Source organism: Bombus vosnesenskii, unplaced genomic scaffold (genome assembly GCF_011952255.1).
Source record: "Bombus vosnesenskii isolate JDL3184/JDL3185 unplaced genomic scaffold, Bvos_JDL3184-5_v1.1 scf7180000013340, whole genome shotgun sequence".
NCBI lineage: Eukaryota > Metazoa > Arthropoda > Insecta > Hymenoptera > Apidae > Bombus > Bombus vosnesenskii.
In genome coordinates, this window is record NW_022882977.1 from 1,332,250 (window position 1) to 1,350,333 (window position 18,084).

Below are 18,084 nucleotides of genomic sequence, written 5' to 3' on the forward strand. Positions count from 1 at the left end.
TTAAGTATTCAACGCGAATCGAATATTAAGCGAGTCAACATTTATGACAAGCACCAACTAATAACATTTTTCAAAGTTTCCTTCTTTTCCTATATTATTTTTATTGATTTATTTTATTTTTTATCGATTTCCGTTCCGTTTCAGTTCGATACGTTCTGTTTCATTTCAATTCAATATAATTCGCTGCATTATTTTTCTCACGGTTTTCATGTGAACGTAACGAATGTGATATGTGAATGAAGTTAAACGAAGAAAATTGTGATGTTTTTGCGAAAAATAGTTGCATGGGCCATACGTATTTATGAATCGCGCAAACATCAAAGTACACATATATTTAAATCTTTCCAGGCTAATTGTGATTCTTGTTAATTCATAACAATTGCTTTGCCGGGAGAAGATTCATTCGAATAGGGATCGATTTTCTCCTGAAACTGTGTCGTCGTCGTCAATGTGCAAGTACGAGATGTCGCTGAACTATGACAAGCACTGCGAGTCGAGTTTCTTGAAAGAATGTTTTTTCTGTGACAACTGAATCTTTTTAATAACAGTCGTTTGACTTTATCTTTCCAAACGAAAATTAAAAAGATGAGTACACCTTGCAAAGTATTGGTAAGATCTGTAAGATACCAAATGTAAGCCGGTGAATTGTTGCAGAGCCATGATATTATTTCCATTGACCAATTAATGCCCATTACGATGAAGAGTTTCAAATATAGATTGAACCTGAATAAAACGAATTAAAATTAAAATACGGTAAAGTGAAAAATTAAAGTAGCTATATGTGTGTATATATTACAGGAGTTCCGCGGATGTGGCTAGTAATATGCGAAGTCGGCATTGTCAAAGATCGCAAAGAAATTAGTTACTGACAATACCACTGACAGTGGACAATGTCAATCTTGCTATTACAACGGCATATGTTCAACTACTTCTTCTACTTTGCCAGATGGCAGTGTGTATATGTGATACTGACAATGTTCTGGCGAAATTGAGCTTGTATATCATGCGAACTGCGCCCGTAAGCGCATGTATAACGTATATGTTTTCGTATACGGTATCCTAAAATCTTATACGCGCAATCTTATCTATGAATAACGTTGTAGAAAGAATTTGAATGATACATGTTTTGTAATACGTATTCCAAGTATGTAGTAGCAGCTGGTACGTAGATGTAAACGATGGCAAGTTTGAAAGATGAAATGTGCGATCGCGAGCGAGACCCTGTTCGGACGGATGTATTTGTTACGTGAGAGGGACCCGCCTCTTCCGTCATTACGAAAACAAATCGAACCATGGGAAAATCTTTGTTTTACGCGTTCCGAGAGAAGGTCCGAAAATAATTTGATCGACATAGGCGTATAATAAGAGGGATAACGTCCAATTACATCGATGTAATTAAAGGAAAGAAAACAAAATGTCGCGATTTTGTAATTACAGAGCTATTCTATCTTCATAGTGGTAGTTTAGTGTTACTTGTAGGTAAGTAAGAAAATTGAGTAGCTTTCAAACGGAAAGAACTTTTCAATTTCATTGCGTAAACGAATAAAAAAGAAAACGTACCATTGTTTATTGTCGTCGTGACGCCTACTGTCTATGCTTTTAAGCTGTTGAGCAGTGTTCTTTTTATGTCGCACGATCTTCAACGCCGTGGAGATGAAAAGGCATATGTTGCAAAACACAGTAGCGCCCATTGGCGCGTAAAAGTATATCGCCCTTGCCTTGTTAGCTGTAACAGTATCGAAATTATAAAAAATTAGAATCAAATTATCGAGACTAGGTTTATGAGCACTTACTGGTAAACCAGCAATTATGTTTGCCAAATTGTGGCTTGATAAAATGCTCTGGAATGTCAGGAAGAAAGTCCATAATGGCACAAATTCCGGTGAGTAGCGATGCGCAACCCCAAGCGTAAACGGAGTATATTAAAAACTTTTTTCGCTCCCTTTGCTTCACGCTGCCATGTAGAGATCGGAAACCTCTGAAAATCAGGAATCCCTGGATAAGAAAATGTGGAAAACCGACAAAAAACGAAAGCAAATAGAATAAAATAGAAAAGAAAAGTTGACACACTTTCACTTTCAGGTTTCAAATTAGTTTCGACATATAGGATATATGATACGCGCAAGTTGTGGTTCCGGATGACGCATTTCGTATTTCGTACTTATCGCATCTTACGAAAGTGAGATTTTAACTCTTCGCTTTTTAGAGGCACAGCATAAAAACATAACGCTTTTACCTTTCTTTAACACGATCGTGATATCGAAATCATGATTTCCGTATTCTATTCCGTTTTGTCTCATTTTACCCTATTTATTCGAGCTTCGTTCGAGTACATGTTGGAAAATAAAAACGCAATTCGATTCATTGGAATTTTTCAAGAGATGTACGCGCAACTGATCGACACGATCGAAAACAAAGAAGAAGAATAAAGAAAGCGAAAAATAAAAAACAATTGCAAATAGTCGTAAATGAAGGAAATAGACGATTTGTAGAATTAGAATTGGAATTGGTTTGTTCATTCGTTCGTTGAGGTTAACTTTATCGGGAGAAAATAATTGCGAACAGATGGGTGATATTTGCGAAAAGATATGAGGAGCGAGTATTACGGATATATCGTCCGAATTAAGTGCGGAGGTAATTTGTGATTGATGGCGAGTGATGTCACTGGTGTCCGCACATGTATGTGTGTATGTATATTGTATATAAGTAAGTATATATTATGTATATGATCACATCAGCTGAATCGAGGTCATTAAATAGGGGACGACATGGGTACCCGTAACGCACCGCGTAGTCACGCCCTTAATTATACTCGCACACATCTACGTATCTCTACTTACTTAAATTTACGTATATAATAAAAAGGGCTTGGCAAAAAGAGCAAGTACACGTGTGTACTACGAACGACCATTCGTAGTATTACGATTACACATGCGCTACAAATGATATGAAAATGTAGTATAGTGGTTAGAATTTTCGGGCGCGACATTCTCGTCACGCGATTCTCTTCTTGAAACGTTATTCTATTCGCGGAACGTTTAAAAATACCGATATGCCTATACAATGACTATAGAATGTGTGATTTCGTTGAAAAAGCGAATTCCATAGAATTCGACAAATGAAGGAAAGTTGGAAAGATAGCCGACAATAAATAACGTAACATTATCGTACGGTAATCTTCTCAGCTGATGTGAGAAGAAAATTCAGACGTTGATATATCGTTACGTATCATAGTCTAATATAAAATAATCTACAGTGCGTGTTGCGATTAACAACTGGAAATCTGTTTGGGACATCTGTAAAACATGTAAATCATGCGAATCATGTAATAGTTGCTTATCCATTGATTTTATTTTCGAAAATTAAAATTCCTTCCACTTTCGTGTTTTATCGTAGTTTTAATATTTGCAAAATATCGGAATCGATATCGGCACGTACACATCGTACATATACATACACATAACAGTATACGCATACTATGTGTATATATCGACACTATGTGGCATTAGCATGGCATGGAAGTGGCGTCGGTATGGCGTCGCGTCGGTGTGGCGTCGGCGTCGGTGTCGAGGAAAAGAGCAATTCCGAGCTTTCGAGGTTTGTTTAGAGAATACGCCACGATTTGTTTGCTGTACACCTGGCGCTTTACAGATATATATGTAGGTAGAGCTGCTACTTTTATAAGAATTCGTTCCGGCAAGTAGAGATCGTTATTTGCGATTTTTAACACGCAATCGTTTCGCTCCTATACGCGATTCTACCACTTAAATACGCTCGTCATTGTCGTTTTAATATAGCGAAATAAACGAACGGAATAAATGAATGAAATAAATTTAATATAGCGGAATAAATGAATTTTAGATGGTTATCATAATAGTAACAAGTTGGGAAAAATGGTCTGTATACGAAGAGACAAGATCGGATCGATCGAAAATTGGAACAGAGAACAGAGAAAAGACATGTTATCATTATTGTTGTCATCGTTGACATCAACGACAATGTGAGACATTAAATCGATACGTCATGGACGGAGACGTCTAAGTAGTAAAAGTACTCGAAAAAGGAGCCACTTCCACTTCGTGGACCGATCGAACTTAATTTAAGAATGTTTGCAAAGTGTACACGTGCCGTCACGAACCGGATATTAATTCGCGTTTATGCCGCTATCAATTTTCTTCGACGTTCGTCAACTATCGAATTGCTTTAGCTAGAAGGCTAATAAGAGATATAATAGTATTTGTAATACGTTTCACGGCACGTATACCATCGATTACAATAAGCTTTTAACGATTAAACGGTCATAAGTTGTAAGCTTGCTAGTCAAATTACACTTTAGTTTGTCGTACTTAGACTCGGCTTAACGCCATCGAATCAAGAAGAAATGTTGAAGATGAAGAATGACTTGGAATCGATATGTAAATGATCCAAGTCTTACATACATACGTAAATATAACTTACCCGAAAGTCCACCAAATATCAAAACACATAACGTTCAACCAGAAGAAACTGGCCAAGAAAGAGAAGTGGATGATGAACGCTGAAACAGAATTCGATTTAAGTACACCATTCATAGAAATGAATTTGTCATATAATACACAGTATGAATTTATAGAGCCGCTAAGCGAGTGAACATAATTAATAAAAGAATTGCAAAGAATAGAGTAAGATGTATAAGCATGCGGATAAATATGGGAATACCCGCGTTGTGCTACGGACGTACGGACTAAAATAATTGCGTTACGTAATTAGAAACAATGGTAAGGTGGAGGAAAGGTAGAATAAGAAGCAGCGTAGAATATCGGGAAAATGACGGTAAACTGGTTAAAATCGGCATACGACGAGTACCAAATGCGATGCAAAGAGTATCCGAAATCTGTTGCTGCGGAGTCATCTGTACGACCGCGAGTATCACATAGGCGATCAGCAGAGAACCGACATAGCTACGAAGCGTACGGCCGTGTATATTCTTCCATTCTGGTATCAATATGTAAGCGACAAACGTAGCAAACAAGAATGGCACCGATATGATTAATCCAACAGGAAACAGTACTGTAATTTTCGTCGTTTCCTGCGTATCCTCGTTCTCGCCCAAATTGAAACAAAGAATCACATCGAACAGTTTGGTATCGAGGATACCTAAACAGTAGTCGATATCTCGGAGAATATCACCCTCGTTTTTCATGTAGATCGAACCATTGTCGAGAAGCATGAACTCATCCATCGGATTCGCATTCGGGTCAAGTTTATAGCGTTGACGATTGATGCAAGGATTGTTAACGACCAATTTGAAATAGCGTTGATAATTCGGTGCCTCGTCAATTAAGGACAAATTGTTGGAATCGTAAAGAGCCGGGAAGCGAAAGGTGTCATTCGTTCTGATGCATCCGTCCTTGCTCAAACGATGTCCGCACGAGCAACACATAAGCAGACTTACTCCTCCAGCGTGACTGGCCGACTCGGTCGAATAGTCAACGCTTTCTGTACTTGGTATCGTAGAAATATTTCTCTCCTCTTTGATGTACTTCTTGTTCGATCGGAACAATTCCGGTTGCTCACTACTTTCCACTTTCATCGTTGATCCATACGCGATGTGTTCTCGACGAGGAAACATTGTTGTATCATGGAGTTGCGTGGATCGTTGTCCCATCGGGTGTATCGCGGGTATCGTAGATAATAGGCCGATGATCGCCACACGAAACATCTTATTAGGTAGGTTTTCGCTGAGCAACTGCTTATGAATCGTCCGGATTCGTAATGACCACAGACATTATCGCGTTATGCGGAAACGATATAACGACTGCCAACGTCTACAACGTCTCCTGACCGCGTCACGTTGTAACCGACCGACTACTGCTATGGATTTTGTCGTTTCCTTTTTTTCCTTCCCTTCTCCTGTATTATTCTATATGTCCTTTTTTTCCCTCTCCCTTTTTTCTCACTCCCACACCCATTTCGATGCTTCCCTTTCCCTATTTCTTCCTCTTTCTTCTTTTTCCTATCATTCTTTTTGAACTTAAACGTTTCATTTCTGCCCAACAGCCGAAACAAGTTTCAAGGTTACGAATCGAAAGGAATATTAAAGAAAATGTTGGAAGAGACGTAGAGAGAGAGAGAGAGAGAGAGTGGGAGATGGGGCAGAATGAGAGGAGGAGGGATAACGCGCGTACGGCGGGAAAGATAACTCGACGAAGATCGAAGATGAATGAGTCGCAAATTATTACCAACGCATACACATGTCAAAGAAGGCAGGTAAAACAAAGCGCGGCAAGTATCTACGTACAATGTACGAACCAACTTTTAGTCAAACAATCCAACCGATCGAGGGCAAGACGAGAAGATCGATCGAGGTACATACCTACGTATACACCAGGATCAAGAACTCCAACACTTATTGGATCGCAGTTGTAGATATCGAGCAGACAGTTCCCACAAGATATTTCGATATTTTTCCGCTTGCGCTCATTATATGTAAATATGTAAATACGTAAATATAGTATAGCACATGCCACGGCAAAGTAGGAGAAAGCAAGATAAATAGAAGATACAGCGAAGACGAAATTAGGCAATGCCCGACATGACAAGGAGAGACATCACGACTGATCCTCGCTCTGTTCATTTTCATATTCGTAAGATAAGAGACAGAGAATTCACGAAACATATGTCGAAATGCAAATTCCGACTATTGATCAAGGATAAATAAAAACTTGTTCAGTTTTGGTAATAGGAAGGAAAAAGGCAAAATAAGAATAATTATCGTCCTATTTGTTTCTGCAAGTACGAAATTGTACAAGTTTTTTCTTTGCCTTTGACCAAACTAATCGTAAGTGACTTGGATAGTTAGTTTGCCTCTTATCAGTTTCTTTCAGGCGCGTATCGTCGTTCAGCTAATCTGAGCATCGATAGGACGGTTTTTTAGCAACTTTACGAATCAACGGAAAAACTAGTCCTATCTAGAGTAATAGATAGAATAATAATAGAATATCGATCGTATATCTATTAAATCTACGAACAAAGCTGTAACTAGAACTGAAGCGACGTTATTTCTGTCGTGATCGATCACATTGTTAAACGCATATTATTTACGTTCCGTGATTTCGGAAAACGACATGGAATCGCTGTCATCGGGAACGTCAAATCATCGTCGCGGTTATCGTGCAAGATTAATGGAGTACCTTCGAACGAGAACGCTACACGTTCTTGCGTAAATGATCATCACGACATTAACAATAAGCATTTTTCAAACTACCAATGATCATATTCAAACTATTCATTGTTCACGAAACCGGTATCTCTGTTTGACTACAGCTTACATTGTTAATCATCTGTTATTATATTTATGTCGATGAGTTGTAATTTCATTGCCTTGTAATGACAATTGTATCTGATCTTTTGAATACTTTGAAATTACGCTTACGTTATATGTAAATAAAGTCAAAGTATCAAATAAAGATTGACGATAATATATGCATTTACTATTAACATATAAACGCTAAAATGTTGATAAATGTACGTAGATATATATACACCTGTATACTTCATTCTTATAACGAACGTATATCATATGATTCTTTTGCGTCATTTGTCCTTTTCTCGTCAATTCGCTAAAACGATAAGCATTAACTTACAAATTAATTATGGGTACGACTGTACATATACATATACATAATAAATCTATATATATACTTGTATGGCATATAATACGTATATGTATGTAAAGGAAGACACGTGCGTGTGCGATTCCATGATATAGTGAACGATGTCACGCGAATGAGGCATAGTGCTAATTCGATTAATCTTTCGACGAAAACAATTCTCCAGACTTTCGAAACTGTGATGGAAGCCTTGCAAAAAGAACTCATCGAAACTTCTCAAAATAATATACATTTAATGCGTACCTAATAAACGATCAACGTGCAACTCTCATAACAGAGAATTTGATACATTATCTTATTTACTCGCAGTTCCTTCGTCTTGCTTCGACTTTATCGCGAATTCGTAAAAGAAGATTATCATAAAGAAAAAAAGAAAGAGAGAGAGAGAGGGAGAGGGAGAAAGAAAGAAGGTGTGCCGGAAATTTAAACTGATAGGACAACGATATCATAGCTTTCATACGGTGCGTAATGTTTGATTAATCAAAGAAATCAAAGTACCTAAAAGAGGGGATAATGGTATGGGAAACGAATGAAGAGATAGGGAGAAAAGGAGCGCGTGTATGCGCAGGGGATAGAGAAGTATAACGGAAAGAGAGAGAGAGAGAGAGCGAGAGAAGAAGAAACAAGCAGCATAAAATAAAATTGCTTACCTATTGTGGAGCAGAAGACAAACTCTAAGTAATGCAGTTTGGCAAAAACAAGACAAGAGTAGGCGAGTATCAAACAAGCCACATAACACATTAGCGTCTTTCCATAGAGATTCCTCAATTCCGGAATGATCGCATAAACGAAAAAGGTGGCGACAAAGAACGGTATAGAAATAACGATGCCAATGTCGAAAGACTCCTCCGGATCAGAAGAAGCATTTATTATGGACGAATTAGAGGAGCAAATTAGAGCGACGACCTTTTTGGAAGATTCTTGCCAGTCGAAACAGTAACTCCATGCTGCATAGTTGACGGTCGGAGTTTCGAGGGTACCGTTTGGTAGCAGGATGAACTCATCTTCTTCGAAATGTTCTGGTTCGAGCATAAACCTCTGGGGACACTGCATATCCTCCACGAGAAAAAACAGTTCGTCTATACGGGATATTCCTTTAATCTCAGTAGCGAGTTGATGCTGCTTGAGAACGAGAACCGGAGCAGGCAACCCGTTTGATGAGCGAGTACAGTTAGGCCGAATACCTTTCCCTAAAATCTCGTCTTTTTTACAACACTTTCTCAAACATGCTCGCAAATTACATGTGCATCCGTATGTTTTATTTTCAAATACTCGATACAATCCAGCAGGATACACCAACTTATCGTGCACTAAGCTTCCGTTCTCGGATCTATCGATCTTAGTCCCTTGCAAAATAATTTCAGGGAATGGACGACAAAATGAATCTTCTTCTCTCTCCATTTCCTCCCCATTGATTTCTGTTAATCGATAAATTAGAATGAACAAAATTACGCAAATAATCGTGCAAAAACGCTGCATTGTTATTGCCTATTTCCGTGCGTCTTCCCGCGCTCAAGATCGCGCCGCACTGTCTTTCACCCCCTTTCTCTTTCTTTCTTTTTCTTTTCTTTTCTCTCTTCCTTTTCCTTTTCCTTTCCCTATCCCCTTCCCTTTCCCCTTCCTTCCGACTGTTTCTTTTTCTACCACTTCTTTCTCTATTATCTGCAAGGTGTACGTGTATTTCGATTTCCTAGTTTCTTCCAATTATTTATTTTCCTTTTTTTCAACACCGGCTAACAGCATGCTTTAAAAAATCATCGTTGTTCGCACGATCGTGAAAGTCCACGTTACTTGATGATGTGGTGGTGATCACCCGATGAATCGCAAAGCTCGCGACTAACTGCCCTAAGTATTTTTCGGTCCTCTGTTGATCGTAACGCGCGAGCGCGCGCGCGCTCCTCTCAATGCCGAACGAGTACCAGCCGAATACTATGGTATTACGGAATAGCTTCAGTCTCCACTTCCAACTACCCTTTTTCATTTTCTCATTCTGTAACTCGTTCATCAATCTCGATAACATTACAATTGCTAACTAGAGCGCAGCACTTTACTCGAACACGTCTAAGCACACCACGCAGATCAATCTGTGTAATGATCAATAATTATTATATTATATCAAGTTAGTTATTGAATTCTACGCTTTGTTTATGACTATATCATTTCTGGTTTCACAATCATACTTTGTTTTAATTTTAATTAGTATCACTACCTACCACCGACAAATGATTAATCTTTTGAAAGTGATGTCAAATTCAAAATTACGCACTAAATTCTAGACACACATACGTATGCGATATGTATATAACAAATTTGACAAGTTTCTTTAGAATTTCGTTAACTTTATGTTATGTAATAAATGAAAATTATACAAGAAAAGGGGGCAGACTTTACTCTGACTTTTCATCGCATATTCTTTTTGTATTTCTTAATTTTACTCGCATAAATAACAAAACAATCTTGCTTCATACTAATAAAATCTGTTATTTTTTTATTTTCTTGCATCCTGAGTAATTAAACAAATTTTCACTTCGGAAATTATCAATCATAAACGAACATAATATTCTTTTCGTCTTATTTGCGCGCTTTGTAAATATAATTATCAATTTTGTACAGTAAGCTAATTTCCCTACTAAAAAGTTACAAACAAACATGCGCTCAACTTATTTGAAATTTGATCTCAAAATGAGTCATTAAATCTTGTCCTCTATTATGTACTAATTCGAAAAGAAATTTGCACTTTTGGTCAAATTAATTTTACGAGTCTCATGATCTTCGCAACACGTTATTTATTTTTAAACATCTAAGTTCCTAAAATGAAAATAAAGTGCAAATTAAACATTAAAGAATATGCTTATATTTTTTCAAATTTTTAAACATGGCGTTTTACCCAAAAATCGGTGTTTATACTTTACAACTTCAGAAGCAAACGATATATGAACGCTGCTTCCAACTTTATCAACTTTCGCTGGTTTCTTTTAAAACTTCCCTAGCTCGTTTGTGGTAATTTCTACGTTTCAATCGCTTTACAATATCCTACACTCTGTACGGTCGTGTACGACCGCGCCGCTCTAAATATTAAATACTTAATAAAACAAAGTTCCTCATTTTCAACAATCGGTATTTCAGTACATATGACAGTAAGAAACATAAGATAGCAGATCTATTCTATACTTGATCCGTGGCCTGTGGCCTGTGCAGGCGTACACATTGGGAATTAATTTCTTTCTATTAAATATTTCAATTTATCGATTCTAAGCGTTTTATTTCGTATATTTGATTAATTTTTCTTCAACTTCAAATGGGTTATATCTATACACAACAATACAATAGTTCCTTTAAAATTCACCTCCTCATCTGTAACGTTCCTCTTTCTTCTTATTATCTCCGTTTATCAAATTATACAGTTCTTAAGTAAACATTATGTTTCAGTTATAATTTCTTTCGTAATGTAGCGATACAATGATGCAATGAAACAAAAAATATAACGTTTACTTCTCTCATTATCAATACTCTTGAGTATATTTTCTAATTGCATAACGTATCAATAATGTTTTAACCTTAAAAAATACTCATAATTTTAACACGTTCGTCGCCACGTCGCACATATTCGTGCAACGGGTATACTTCTGTGGGGGCCCCGTCACCAACGTATGGTGACGCTCCTCTTGTTCGAGTTAATTAAATATACAATATTATATATAGGTTATACAACATAAAAATATTAAAAACACATTGTATCATACTTTTTATTAATTTATTAATAAATTATTAATTTAAAATTAATAATTAATTAATATTAATTTTATTAATTTAAAATATTAAGGTTTGGGCTCGAAGTGAAATAGCGGCCACGGTCGGATTTGGGCCCCGCAGGAAACATAGCCGAACATTCCTAATTCATATACTGTTTTTATGTAATTGGGGAATATTGTAACGAATTTCGTAAAAGGCACTTTTTATCAGTGATCAAATCAGCTCGACCTATAGCTAATATAGGTACGTAAATTCTTCTTTGTAATGTTATGATTTTTTAAAGTAAAGTAAGATTATTACCCCAGTTTTGTACGTGGTACCGATAAAAGATTCGTCAGTTTGGAATACCATTTGTTGAATTGAACGAGATAAATGGGTAATCCAAATGAATTAAGATCGATATGGAGGAACGCCGATGCCATTACCTTCGATGTCGATTCGACTGTGATACAAGAGGAAGGAATTGATGAACTTGCAAAGTTTTGTGAAAAAGAAAACGATGTTATTGCGTTGTAAGTTTTCTTTTCCTTTAATTTCTTTTGTTTAAAAATATAACACATTTTTTATTATTATCATTATTATTCACACAACTTGCGGTTGACCGCTTTAACGGAAAGATGATCTATATATGTATTTAATTGCTTATATGTATATGTATAATATCCTAAAATGATTTTAGAACAAATCGGGCTATGCAAGGAGATCTGACATATCGACAGTCTTTGGTTGAGAGGTTGAATATTATAAAACCAAGCTTTATGCAAATAAAGCAATTTCTGACCTCACGTCCATTAAAACTTTCACCTGGAATTAAGTAAGAAATAATTTTTAAGTCAACGAGAAACAATGAAACTAGATACGTAGATGATTTTACAGTTGCTTATAAAAATTTCAGAACACTGATAACAGCTCTACAAATTCGTGAAAAGCAAGTATTTTTGATATCCGGTGGATTTCGTTCTTTAATTGCACCAATTGCCACATGTCTTAATATTCCATTAGAAAATGTTTTTGCAAACAGACTTAAGTTCTATTATACGGGTTATTATTTGTTCATATTGATATAACATTAATTTAATATAATATATACAAATATTTTATGAAATCACTTGTAGGAGAATATGCAGGATTTGATGAAGATCAACCTACTGCAACAAATGGTGGGAAAGCAAAAATAATAGAGCAACTCAAAAATGAAAAAGGATTTACAACTGTTGTTCATATTGGTGACGGAGCAACAGATTTAGAAACTATTTCAGTAGTAGACCTATTTATAGGTATACTTTTTCATTACTTTAATTCTTAATTTACTCTACTTAATATTTAATATCACTTTTATTATACAGGATATGGAGGAAATGTGATCAGAGAGAGTGTAAAACAACAATCATTATGGTATATTACTGATTTTAATGAACTTGTGAATATTTTGTAAACGTAAACAATACGATATTTTTTATAAATATTGCGATATTTGAATAATTTTAACAATAATCAATAAGTAAAGGATCAAAGTTTTATCAGTTTTTTACTAATATTTCCCTTATTCAGAAGTTAACTTTCACCATGTTTATCTACAAAATTTGAGACTATTATATATATAAGTTTACTCAGATGGTAGAAATTAAATTTATTCCAAACTCATCAATAACATTTATTTTCTTCGAGTCGAAAAGAAAACTTTATAACGAGTAGTTTTTACATGTATTATACAATAACAACAATGTTCAGCTCTATGCTTACATTGTTATATATACCATTACAAGACAATTCTTTGCACAAAGTACAGTGTTAAAAATTTTATAGGATGACAATAATTACAGTACACACTTAGTATCTGTACATATTTATGAGGATTTATATAGAAAAATATACACCTCTCTGTAAGTTATGAAACAACAAAATTTAAATCAAATATCGCAAAACATCGGATTTGCCATTGATTATATTTAATAAATCTGAAAATTAAATTCTTTTTTAAAAAAGTCAGAAAGTATTAAACGTGAAAATTATACTTTGATATTGACTTGCTTAACTTTACTGACTATGTTTCATTCTTTGGTAATCAATGGTAATTTCTCGTCTTTTCTTGCTTCTTTTGTTGTATCCATTCTTGTACTCTACGTTGAAGTTCAACATTTGATTTTACCATATCCATAGTAAGAGGAGATCTATTGAACGGGTCGGTCTGATCGCTTAATAAGTGCCTAAACAGCATTAACAATAAAAATAATCAAATAAATATTTTGTTATAACAAACGGCCTGAATAATAGCAATGACAAAGAAATACTAACCTTGCAATGGTTTGCCGATCTATAGTTATCCTTGATGATGGAAGAACAACTGGATCTGTCATTAAAGTAGACATAATTGGATCTAGAAACTCATCAGGAGCATCGATTAAAATTTCGTCTTCCTCCTTCTTATGACTTGCGGCTGTCTCGACATTTTTTGCAAATTGATCTAAATCGCCTAATATACCCACACCACCGATACGAACTGAAATTTTATTGTCTTTAATTGGCATTTTCAATCATTTATAAAAATTAGAACAATATAGAATATACGAATCATGGTATATTTTATGCGTCTGATAGTAATTAAATTTTGCACAGATATAAGTACCAAGAACATTATCAGCCAGTTTGAACAGCTCCGGACTGTATGAACGACCATCTTGTGAAACAGCAAGCGTAAAAGATTCACTCTGACTAAGATTTATATAAATTTCGCATATATTTAATACTAAATTTGCTGGATGGAATGCATACTCTTTTTGTCCATTAACCTAAAATTAAAATGGTTAATTCCAGCATTCTACAGTTTAAATAGGAACATCTAATAATTCAATTATATTTGTTACCTTTAAATTCTTTTTATTCGGCCCAACCAGCTGAAGCAACAAATAATTAAGCATCGAGGCAATACGATCCACCATTGTTGGATGACAAAAGATGGATTTTATTTCTGTAGTTAACATTTTTAATGTGTATATAGTTTTTCTACCTAATATATTGTCAAATCGTGCAATCATTCCAAGATGTATGAGATAATGAGCTTGTTGCTCACGTTCATGCTGTGGTAGTTTGTTCCATTCTCCACTTTCCCTTTTGATTGAAATTATTTTTCATTAATCTTATTTAGTAAATATAAAATTTATACAAGTTAGCAAAGTAAAATTACATATTGCTGATTAAATTAATGAGTAATAACCAAATTGAATACCTTGCTTGAATCAATTGTTTCAATTGAGCCATACTTGAAAGTGCTTCATCTAATAAGAAAACTGCATCATTCATTAAAAGATTTATAAAACGCAAAAATAATGGAGGCTGAGCTGCTTCCATATTGGCTTCTGCTTCTTCTGCTAAAGCACTGTACATAAAATCATTATCATACAACACCATATAATATGAATTATAGGGTTACTATAAAATATAAATAATAATAAATTTAATAAACGACTATGAAAATATATTATCTTTGTTTTTTGCTTACATGAAATTATTACGATGTTCTGGTAATTTCCACAAGTACTCCATAACAACATACATTGGTCGCCGATAATTAAACTTTTGTTCAAATTGTACACTTTGTCCAGTCATTTCAATACTCACGAATACTTTAAGTAAATTCAGAACAATCTAAATATATAATAAATAATACATAATAAAATAAAGTTTTATGAGAGAAAAAAATATTCCATTTTATGAATTTCAAGCAGGTTACATACATATTGTCTATATGGATGTGTGATAAATAATTGTTCTCTATGGAATGTCCCTAAGCTTGGTGTTACAGGGCTCATAGTTTCATCACTTGTAGGTAGAAGTGCCTCTAAGCCTTCTGCTAGACGTGCACGTAGATGAGGATTATATAAACGTTGTTGAGACTCCATTAATACTATGATCTGATATCACATACTCGATTATTTTATTAAATCGTATGTATTTTTGCTGTTTTTAACATATTGCTGCTAGCTCACCTCTGTTAATACAGGCGTTAGAAAGGATGGCCCTTCTTCTTCAAAAATATTAGGATTTATGCGTCGTAATAAATACAAAAATCTAATAGTATTTTCTACCACAAATTCCGGAATGCATCTATGTAAAAATAATGGTGTTGTTAAATATTAGTTGTAATTATTAATATATATAATTGAAACAAAGCACAATATTTAGAAGATACCTCAAAGTATCTGGAACAGTTCCTGATAAAGGGAACTTCACCTCTTTACATTCCTTTGGAATGTAATTTTCTTCATTTTCTCCAATCTTTGTATCATTTAAATATACTTGTACTAACCAAAATGCTGTTGTTGCATGAAATTTTGCTAGGAGTTTTAGCATCTCTGGTACTAAAAGGCTTGCTCTTAAAGATAAATACCTACAATTTGAGATATAAATTGTATATAATAAATTATGCAATATAAACTTTTATGGTAAAAAAGAGAGAAAAATCTTGTTTTTATTCTTAAGGATCACAAATATATACTTGGTCATTTCTCCTTCCATGCGTTGAGTTATTATATCAAATATATCCGATCTACCACCATTCTGTGCATCCTGATATATTCTCTGTATTCTTACCAAATCCTGGTTTGCTCTAAAATTCAACATATAATTCTCTTAATTACCAATATTCTTTTATCATAAATCTTGATTAAACTGGGAAAAAAAATTTAAAAGTTGAACCTTAAAAGTTTGTCTAACACTACTCTGTATCCAAGATCTAATGCTCTATGAGTTAAGAAAAAGCATTCAGTAGTAAAACCAAATGTTTTTGCAACTGGTCTGGCACCATCTTCTGACATTGGTATCAAACAAGTTTCTGAAGACATTCCTTTTAAATGTATATTTGAATTTATACATTCATCCTGATCATTAATCTAGATAGTTGTTATAGAATAGTACATTGTTAAAAATTTGACAATTAATCTTAGTTCTATCATTTTTTGTAAATTGACTTACATCTGCAGCACAATATGTTGGATCAATTTTAGGCACTTTAGAATCATTTTGTTTAATGCAAAATGGTTGACAAAGACGCAATAGCACATTTCCTAAATTTAACATAAAACCATCAGAAACACATAACATTGAGTTGAAGGTCACATCATTCTGGGTATTCCAAATTTTTCCCCTATTTGCATTTGAATGAAGACAATTGCCTATCCATTGTAAAGTTAAATGACGAACTTCTGTTGAACATTTTAACAGTAAATGAAAAACCTTGTGCAATGATTCATTTAATGCATCTAAAGCTGTCCAAATATTTCCTTCAATTGAAGTCTACATGATAGAAAATATATATAAATATTATTCCATGCATAATTTAATTCCTTTTGTTCTTCTTTTTTTACAGTTTACTTGCCTGATGCAATGGCTTCTCAAAAAAATAAAATGGCTCTTCTACCGTTTTTGGTAAACAGTTCAAGCTAAAAAGTGCACCTAATAATGTATCTGCATATGCTCGGCCTTGATTGCTTTTAGGAGTACTATGATCAATTACTAATTTAGCTAAGGGTTCTATCGAAGAAAAAAGATTTAATATAGTAAACCAATATTGACGAAAAAGGAGAAGATTACTTTGTGCTGCTTCTTTGTAAATTATATCAAGAATAGGATTAAAAGACACAGTTATTGCAATCATAGTATTTTCTCCATTTTCATCTTGCATCTCGGACACAATACCATTGACAAATAATATAAATTCTGATTTGAGCCCAGTTTCATCCATACATAATGCAACAAACTGGTTATAAATCTGTAAAAAAACAAGAAAAATAAATTAAAGTCCTTTAAATTTATTATATTTAACTTTGCAAAATACAAATCTCATTAACTATGTAAATGTACATTGATATACCTCTTGTTCTTCAAACAATTCTGGCTCTTGTAGCACCAAACTTGCATTTTGTAATATAATCCGACTTATTTTACAAAGGACATCAGATAATTCTGGTTTGTTTTGATAGAGTTGTAATCGACAATAACTCTCAAACAAATAAGGTATTACTTCTGTTTCTGTTATATGAGGATCGCTAAGAATTTGTTGAGAATTGTCTATAGGTACTAATTTAGATTCAAGATCAGATAACATTAATCGTTCAAAAACTGCTTGTTCGATCGAATCAACATTAACGAGAACTAATCTTCGTTTTTGGTGTTCATTTGCTCCTATTTCGTGTAATGTTATTCCAAATACATCGCCAAGAAGGCGGTTAACCTGACTATCGATTCTAGAATCTTTGGAACCTTGCAAATTTTTTATTTCCGTAATATTGTCAACATTTTTATCTTCAAGTTGCGCAACATAACTAACTCTATTACTTTCGTTGATAATTGCCTGACTTTGAGAGGAGAATGACACGGCATCGTTGATAGTTGAAAACAACCCAGCAAATGGATTGTTATTCACATTGTCGCACATGATTCTCTCGTTAAAACTCAATCACAATTATTGCAAGCATAATTATTCTGAAAATAAATTGCTATGATTTAATTTTCAACCTAAAATGTATTACAAAATAAGCCAAAATATTCTCCTGAATACTGCACACTACTCTGTATTCGTTCCGTCGTAGAGCATATACGTGTGCGCACGCGCCTGGTGTGCGTATACGTATGCGCGCGCACCAATGGTTGGATAAATCGAATTTGCTATAAAATATTGTTA

General features: G+C 34.5%; 3 protein-coding genes across 7 annotated transcripts; 1 reads left to right on the forward strand and 2 right to left on the reverse strand.

Annotated features, from left to right (window-relative positions):
* Nucleotides 1-158: 158 nt before the first annotated feature.
* LOC117236215 (G-protein coupled receptor Mth2-like) lies at nucleotides 159-9,902 on the reverse strand. 2 transcript variants are annotated; one of them, XM_033498961.1, is made up of 5 exons: nucleotides 8,303-9,902; nucleotides 4,459-4,537; nucleotides 1,794-1,978; nucleotides 1,561-1,726; nucleotides 159-723 (listed from the first exon to the last, which is right to left on the reverse strand). In XM_033498961.1, the coding sequence occupies exons 1-5, from the start codon at nucleotides 9,129-9,131 to the stop codon at nucleotides 366-368; spliced, it is 1,617 nt and encodes a 538-aa protein (XP_033354852.1). In that variant the 5' UTR covers nucleotides 9,132-9,902; the 3' UTR covers nucleotides 159-365. The 2 variants fall into 2 exon arrangements, with proteins under 2 accessions (XP_033354852.1, XP_033354851.1); XM_033498960.1 differs by lacking the exon at nucleotides 8,303-9,902 and adding an exon at nucleotides 4,846-5,838.
* Nucleotides 9,903-10,834: 932 nt separating this feature from the next.
* On the forward strand, nucleotides 10,835-12,925 carry LOC117236217 (phosphoserine phosphatase). The gene is made up of 7 exons (XM_033498963.1): nucleotides 10,835-11,325; nucleotides 11,476-11,648; nucleotides 11,711-11,917; nucleotides 12,085-12,219; nucleotides 12,301-12,446; nucleotides 12,521-12,682; nucleotides 12,752-12,925. The coding sequence occupies exons 3-7, from the start codon at nucleotides 11,778-11,780 to the stop codon at nucleotides 12,838-12,840; spliced, it is 672 nt and encodes a 223-aa protein (XP_033354854.1). The 5' UTR covers nucleotides 10,835-11,325; nucleotides 11,476-11,648; nucleotides 11,711-11,777; the 3' UTR covers nucleotides 12,841-12,925.
* Nucleotides 12,926-13,034: 109 nt separating this feature from the next.
* LOC117236210 (ubiquitin conjugation factor E4 A) lies at nucleotides 13,035-17,838 on the reverse strand. 4 transcript variants are annotated; one of them, XM_033498953.1, is made up of 15 exons: nucleotides 17,275-17,838; nucleotides 16,780-17,172; nucleotides 16,377-16,697; nucleotides 16,101-16,294; nucleotides 15,901-16,011; nucleotides 15,595-15,792; nucleotides 15,392-15,509; nucleotides 15,140-15,316; nucleotides 14,905-15,050; nucleotides 14,632-14,781; nucleotides 14,270-14,513; nucleotides 14,032-14,194; nucleotides 13,701-13,905; nucleotides 13,451-13,612; nucleotides 13,035-13,363 (listed from the first exon to the last, which is right to left on the reverse strand). In XM_033498953.1, the coding sequence occupies exons 1-14, from the start codon at nucleotides 17,836-17,838 to the stop codon at nucleotides 13,471-13,473; spliced, it is 3,126 nt and encodes a 1,041-aa protein (XP_033354844.1). In that variant the 3' UTR covers nucleotides 13,035-13,363; nucleotides 13,451-13,470. The 4 variants fall into 4 exon arrangements, with proteins under 4 accessions (XP_033354844.1, XP_033354842.1, XP_033354843.1 ...); XM_033498951.1 differs by having other exon boundaries at nucleotides 13,442-13,612; XM_033498952.1 differs by having other exon boundaries at nucleotides 13,433-13,612.
* Nucleotides 17,839-18,084: the final 246 nt, after the last annotated feature.